A 7,009-nucleotide genomic window follows, 5' to 3' on the forward strand; every position below is an offset into this window, starting at 1 on the left:
GGCAAGAGAATTGCTTAAACTCAAGAGTTGGAAGTTGCTGTAAGCTGTGATACCACAGCACACTACCAAGGGCAACATAGTGAGACTCTGTCTTAAAAAATAAAAAAGAACTTGGTATGGCATTCGAAGCCTTTGAAAACCTGTCAACTTTCCTTTTTTTCAGAGACAAGGTTGCATTCTATTGCCTGGACTAGAATACAGTGGAAGATCATAGCTCACTCTAGTCTTGAATTCCTGGGCTTAAGTGATCTTCCTGCCTCAGCCTTCCAAGTAGCTGGGTCTACAGGCACCACCATGCCTAGCTAACAACTTTCCTATTTCCCACCATAACCGCTCCCAACCCCAGCCAAGTTATGACAGACAACATAGGTAGCTTCTCAAATGGGTCAGCCACTGTGAGGCTACCTGGCCTTTGCTTATGCTATAACTTCTTCATGAAATGACCTTCTTCCTCACCTAGCATAGTCCTGCTGATTCTTCAAGGTCCAGATCAAATGTCACCAACTCTGTAAAAGTTTTCCCCAACCTCCAGGTTTTTTTTAATGCTGCTGGTACGACGCAATAAGACACCATCTTACTGACAGGAGAATCTTCCTGGTTCCTCTGTTAGGGTTTTGTGTTTTATACTTGTCTTCCTAGGATTGAGCAAAGTCCCTTTCCATTGCTAGGAAGGTCCCTTTCGTACAAGCAAAAAAAAGAAAAATAGCCAGGTGTTGTGGCAGGCACCTGTAGTCCCAGCTACTTGGGAGGCTGAGGCAAGAGAATCATTTAAGCCCAAGAGTTGGAGGTTGCTGTGAGCTGTGATGCCATGACACTCGACCAAGGACAACATAGTGAGACTGTCTCAAAAAAAAATAGCTGGGCGTTGTGGTGGGTGCCTGTAGTCCCAGCTACTTGAGAGGCTGAGGCAAGAGTGTGAGGTTGCTGTGAGCTGTGATGCCACAGCACTCTACCAAGGGTGACAAAATGAGACTGTCTCAAAAAAAAGAAAAAAAGGTTCGGTACCCATAGCTCAGTGGTTAGGGAACCAGCCACATACACCAAGGCAGGTGGGTTTGAACCTGGCCTGGGGCAGGTAAACAAAAACGATAACTACAACCCCAAAATAGCCCAGTGTTGTGGCGGGTGCCTGTAGTCCTAGCTACTTGGGAGGTTGAGGAAAAATAATTGCTTAAGCCCAAGAGTTAGAGGTTACTGTGAGCTGTGACGCCATGCACTCTCCCTAGAGTGACAAAGTGAGACTCTGTCTCAAAAAAAAGAAGTTATGTTTAAAAGGGAAACATATGTATGTTTTTGCTTATTCAGAAGACACAAAATATTTCTAGAAGGACATATAAGAAATGGGTAAGGCTGGGTGGATGTGGTGGCTCACACCTGTAATCCTACTACTTCAGGAGGCTGAGGCAGGAGGATTGCTTGAGACCAGGAGTTCAAAACAAGCCTGAGCAACATAGGAAGACCCTGTCTCTACAACAGATAGAAAAATCAGCTGGGTGTGATGGTGCATGCCATCTATATTACAAGTTATAACTGGAATGTGGGAGTATAGTGGGGAATACGAAAGAAAAGTTGTTAGCCAGGTATGTTGGCATGTGCAGATAGTTCCAGCTACTCGGGAGGCTAAGATAGAAAGATCACTTAAGTCCAGGAACTGGAGGTTGCAGTGAAATATGATCATATCACTGTACTCTAGCCTGGGCACAGAAGGAAAGAAGGAAATTCTGTTTCTGGGATTTAAAAAAAAAATGAAAGAAATGGGTAAGATGTAAGATTGACTCATCTCCCTCTAGGGAAATGAAGTAGGTGCTGAGCAAAAGGAGTGGGAACAGTACTTTTTTTTTTTTTTTTTTTTAAGAGACAGAGCCTTGCCCTCGGTAGAGTGCCGTGTAGTCACAGCTCACAGCAACCTCCAGCTCCTGGGCTCAGGCAATTCTCTTGTCTCAGCCTCCTGAGTAGCTGGGACTACAGGTACCCGCCACAGTGCCTGGCTACTTTTTTTTGCTGCAGTTTGGCCAGGGCCGGGCTTGAACCTGCCACCCTTGGTGTGTGGGGCTGGTGCCCTACTCACTGAGCTACAGGCACTGCCTTACTTTTTTACTATTCATCTTTTGTATGTTTTGGATTGTGAACCAGATGAATGTATTATCTCTTGAGGCTGGGCATGGTGGCTCATGCATATAATCCCAAGACTTTGGGAGGGTGAGGACAGGGGGATCACTTGAGCCAGGAGTTCAAGACCACCCTGGGGAACATAGCCAGACTGTGTTTTTTTTTTTTTCTTTTTTTTTTGCAGTTTTGGCCAGGGCTGGGTTTGAACCCACCACCTCTGGCATACGGGGATGGCGCCCTACCCCTTTGAGCCACAGGCGCTGCCCAGCCAGACTGTGTTTATGCCCCAAATTTATATTGTCTATTGAAATAGCACATTAAAAAATAAAATGATTCTCAAGTAACTTGGCATACATTAGACGTGTATATGGGACCAGGAATAACATTCGAAAAGGGAGGAGTTGGGCAGCCCCTGTAGCTCAAGGAGTAGGGCGCCAGCCCCATATACCGGAGGTGACAGGTTCAAACCCAGCCCCAGCCAAACAAAAAAAACGGCAAAAAAAAAAAAAAGAAAGAAAAGAAAAGGGAGGAGTTATTCTGTTTCTGGGGAAATTTAATTGTCACAATGAAGCTAGTGGCTATAGGAAGGAGAGGAGGGAAAAAAGCTATCTGAGCTATTACTCAAGAAGGAAAGTAGGCTCTGCGCCTGTGGCTCAAGTGGCTAAGGCGCCAGCCACATACACCCAAGGTGGCGGGTTCGAATCCAGCCCGGGCCCGCCAAACAACAATGACAGCGCAACCAAAAAATAGCCAGGCATTGTGGCAGGCACGTGTGGTCCCAGCTACTTGGGAGGCGGAGGCAGGAGACTTGCTTGAGCCCAGGAGTTGGAGGTTGCTGTGAGCTGTGATGCCATAGCACTCTACCCAGGGAGACAGCTTGAGGCTCCTGTCTCAAAAAAAAAAAAAAAAAAAAAAAAAAAAGGAAAGTACATAGAAACACTTTGAAGGCAGGTCTCTGTACCTAGAAGCTCAGGGAAGACAGGAAATATTGCCACAACACTGAAATATATCACAAGTCTACAACAATTACATATTCTTTGACCCAGATATGGATTGATCACTAACATTATGTTCTTTTTTTTTGGAGACCAAGTCTCAAACTGTCACCCTGGGTAGAGTGCCTTGGCGTCATAGCTCACAGCAACCTCCAACTCTTGGGCTTAAGTGATCCTCTTGCCTCAGTTTTTCTATTTTTAGTAAAGATGAGGTCTTGCTTTTGTTCAGACTAGTCTCAAACTCTTGAGCTCAAGCAATCCACCCACCTCGGCCTCCCAGAGTGCTAGGATTACAGGAGTGAGCCACTGCGTCTGGCCTTTTTTTTTTTTTTTTTTGAGACAGAGTCTCACTCTGTCACTCAGGCTAGAGTGCCATGGCCTCAGCCTAGCTCACAGCCACCTCATACTCCTGGGCTCAAGGGATCTCCTGCCTCAGCCTCCCAGGTAGCTGGAACCACAGGCACCTGCCATCACCCCTGGCTAGTATTTCTGTTTTTAGTAAAAATGGGCTCTTGCTCTTGCTCAGGCTGCTCTCAAACTCCTAAGTTCAGGGGATCATCCTGCCTTGGCCTCCCAGAGTGCTAGGATTATAGGCACAAGGCACTGCACCACCATAATGTTGAGAGAGAGAAAAAAAAAGCAAGGTTCAGAACAATGTCATCATTTATATTAAAATAACATCAGCATGTATTATATGCATAAAATAGCTATGGAAGGCCAAACAACATATCAGTGACATCGGATTGTCTCTGGGGGGCAAAATTTCCTAGGAATTTACACTAAGAAATAATTGAATACGTGCATAAGAGTATGCAATAACCAAATTGAAGACTAGTAAAATTAATTGATTCCTCATACAATGGAATCTTTTAAAGTGGAAAAATTGCAACTATTAAAAATAACAATGTTGGGTGGTGCCTGTGGCTCAAAAGAGTAAGGCACCAGCCCCATATGCCGGAGGGGGCAGGTTCAAACCCAGCAAAAACTGAAAAAGAAAAATGACAATGTCATACATTCACATATTCAATATTAGAAGTTGTCCATAGATGGAAAAGACAGGTTACCAAAGAATATGAATGCTATGATCCCATTTTTTGTTAAATCACCTACATATACAGGATATACATGATTACATCACAACATAAATTTGGTTATCTCTAATATTGAGATCTTCATTTTCTTCTTGATATTCTGTATTTATCTTGTTTTTCTTATAAAGTCAGAAATATAATACAGGTAAATATTAAACAAATGAGCAATTTGAATAACAAGCATTTCCTCTTTACTGCCCTCCTTTCTCCCCACAACACAGAAACCCCTCCTCCTCATGGTGTCACACTTCCAGAGCATATCACTCTCCATTGCCCAGAGATCATCAGCCCAAGACAGTTACCAGGAGGTTCCCTGGAGCACAGGCAGCCACAGGCAGGAGAAACAAGGTCCCCTAAGAAAACTTCCATCACCCTACTCCACCAGGTAAGACAGTGTGTCTGGGGACCAGGGATACTTCTAGTTCCCCACCCCTTGAGGAGGTGGGAAGGTTAAGCCTTTGCTCTATCCCACCACCATTTCTCTCCCATTATTTGGGAGGAAGTTGAGGAGAAGACTAGAACAGGAGGGAGAAGTCTTATCCTTTAAATGTCCTATATCTCTTTGAGAAGAGCCTGATGGAAAAGTACTGTGTAATAATGATTATTAATAAAAAAAAATACCTATTGGTCTGTTACCTCTCAGGACAGGACTTAAGAAGTAGTGAGGTAGTGCTGTGTCAGCTGGGTACTTTTATCGTGGTGTGCATATGTTTCTGAGGGTCATCAGGTAAAGGGTTATGGCATAGGGGGAGATGGCCCAACAGGGCAGGGCTACTTGGACAGTGTCTATGCTGGTCCTCTGGGAAGGACAGGACTTCCTGCTCAGCACGTTCTGTCTTTTGGAAGAAAAAAGGGCTCAGCCACCAAACGTTCTTGTGTGGTCGGGGAGAGAAAAATTCCACCTTCTGAGCACAAGAAGTGCCAAAGGGAAGAGAACCTGTTAAATCATGGAGCCACAGCAGCACAAATAACGGCTCTCACTGGCTCTAATTTGGGATGGCTCTAGTTTGATTTTTACTCCATTATAATTATCCTCCCCACTCAACAACCAATCTGGAAAACCACTTTTATTCTACAAATTAGGGAGTATGCTTACATACGTACCTGCGCACCAATAATACATGCGCAGCACACAAAACCTGCTGAGGACACCCAGACTCAAACAGACATGCCACATGGACACAGACCCAAGTACACTTGGACTTGAGGCAGGAAGCTGTTCCATACCCATGCATCCCCTAGAATACACTCGAGGACCCGGGAAGGAAGGGAGGGTGAGTGAGGATGGTGGGAAAGGCGAGCGTGCACACGGTACAGCACTCAAGACGCGTACACCAAGCAACACTCTGTACCCAGCTGCGCTCCCAGTTAAGTGCGCACCTTAGGCACCATCCCGGGCACCGACCTACCCAACGCCCTTTCTAGGACCACACGTTACCGCCTGAGAGTGGCGGACCCAAAGCCCCAATCTAAAGGAAAAGGCAGGCTAGTAAGCGAGGAGAGGGAGAAGAGAGGTACTTCCTGGGGAAAGGGACCGGAACACAGCGAAGAAGACAGTGGGAGTGGGAGCGTGCCTGTCCCCGCCCCTGTCTCAAGACCCTTACTGATCCCGGTGCTGTGGTTGGTGGCTGTGCGGCGTCTCTCTGCCCTGTGCGGCTGCTTCACTGAGGAGTTGCCGGACACCCCCGCCAAGGAGGGGGCTCCGGCTCAGGTGACCCCAGCCTCCCCGCCGGCAGTGACTGCCGGTCCGCTGCAGCGCATTCTGCAGAGCCTTCATAGAGCGCATGCCCTCAGCGCGCGGCCGGCGCTGCGGAGCGCCTAGGACTTCCGAGCGGTGGTTGGAAGGGAGGGGCGCAGAAGCAGCTGGCGAGACAGGTGCGGGGGAGCTCTGTGACAGAGGACTGCGCCGGGCAGACCAAGAAGAGGAGCCCGGTGGGTGGGGTTGCAGCAGGAGGAGGGGCCAGTCCCTTCAAAGCTCGCACCCGGGCTAGGCGCGCCCATTCTCTCCCAAGACCGGAGCTAGGTGAGGGGTGCAAGGAACCTAGAATAACTGGGGTAGGGGTTTAGTAGGTGGAGAGAGGACTGTGCTTGGGAGTCGAGAAGGACCAAGTTTAAACCGAGAAAACAAACCCTTGAGGCGGGGAAAGGCAGAGGCTACCCAATGAGAGCTAGGCAATGGGCCGTCCTCAATAGCCTGCGGATTCCTCCGCGCCCGCCCTGCGCCAGGGATGCGTACTTATGTCGAGGGCGGGAAACCGGTGCCCTGGCTGCCGTGAAGTCGGTGCGTCGCGGGTACGCGGCGGGCTTGAGGGGGATGGAATTCACGTATGGAGAAGAAAGCGGAGCCTCGGAGAGAAGGATAAGAGCCCTGTCCAGGAGAGCCCTTAGAGAGCTTTAGACATTCGAAGACCAAACGGCCCTTGGTAACCCCCCACGTAAGGCGGCGTGGGGCCAAAGGCACCCTAGTCGCTGTCGCGCGGTGGTGAGTGACCGGATGGCGGCAAAACACCCAGAGCACAAACAGCCTGTGAATGCTTCAGTGAGGCAGGAGGCGGCGGAGAGGGAGTCTGCTTATCTGTTTATCTTGTTTTATCTGTAAGGTTGAGGCAATAAAATAAGGCTGCGTGCACAAAAACATTTCCCAAACCTTTAAGTGCTCTCAAGTTTTTCTATTTTTTTTCTTTTCTTTTTTTTAGAGACGGTCTCACTTTGTCGCCCTCGGTAGAGTGCTGTGGCATCACAGCTCACAGCAACTTGCAACTCCTGGGCTTAAGCAATTCTCTTGCCTTCGCCTCCCGAATAGCTGAGACTACA

The 7,009-nt window shown here is 47.9% G+C and overlaps 1 protein-coding gene across 1 annotated transcript in view; it reads right to left on the reverse strand.

Annotated features, from left to right (window-relative positions):
- Positions 1-6,223, reverse strand: part of GLS2 (glutaminase 2) — a 26,047-nt gene extending 19,824 nt beyond the window's left edge. Inside the window, exon 1 of the mRNA XM_012805506.2 lies at positions 5,800-6,223. Coding sequence (XP_012660960.2) covers positions 5,800-5,981 — 182 coding nt within the window. The 5' untranslated portion in view covers positions 5,982-6,223. The remainder of the gene's footprint in view (positions 1-5,799) is intronic.
- Between the last annotated feature and the right edge of the window lie 786 nt (positions 6,224-7,009).

This window comes from Otolemur garnettii, unplaced genomic scaffold, assembly GCF_000181295.1.
Source record: "Otolemur garnettii isolate 467f Iridium unplaced genomic scaffold, OtoGar3 scaffold00043, whole genome shotgun sequence".
Taxonomy (NCBI): domain Eukaryota; kingdom Metazoa; phylum Chordata; class Mammalia; order Primates; family Galagidae; genus Otolemur; species Otolemur garnettii.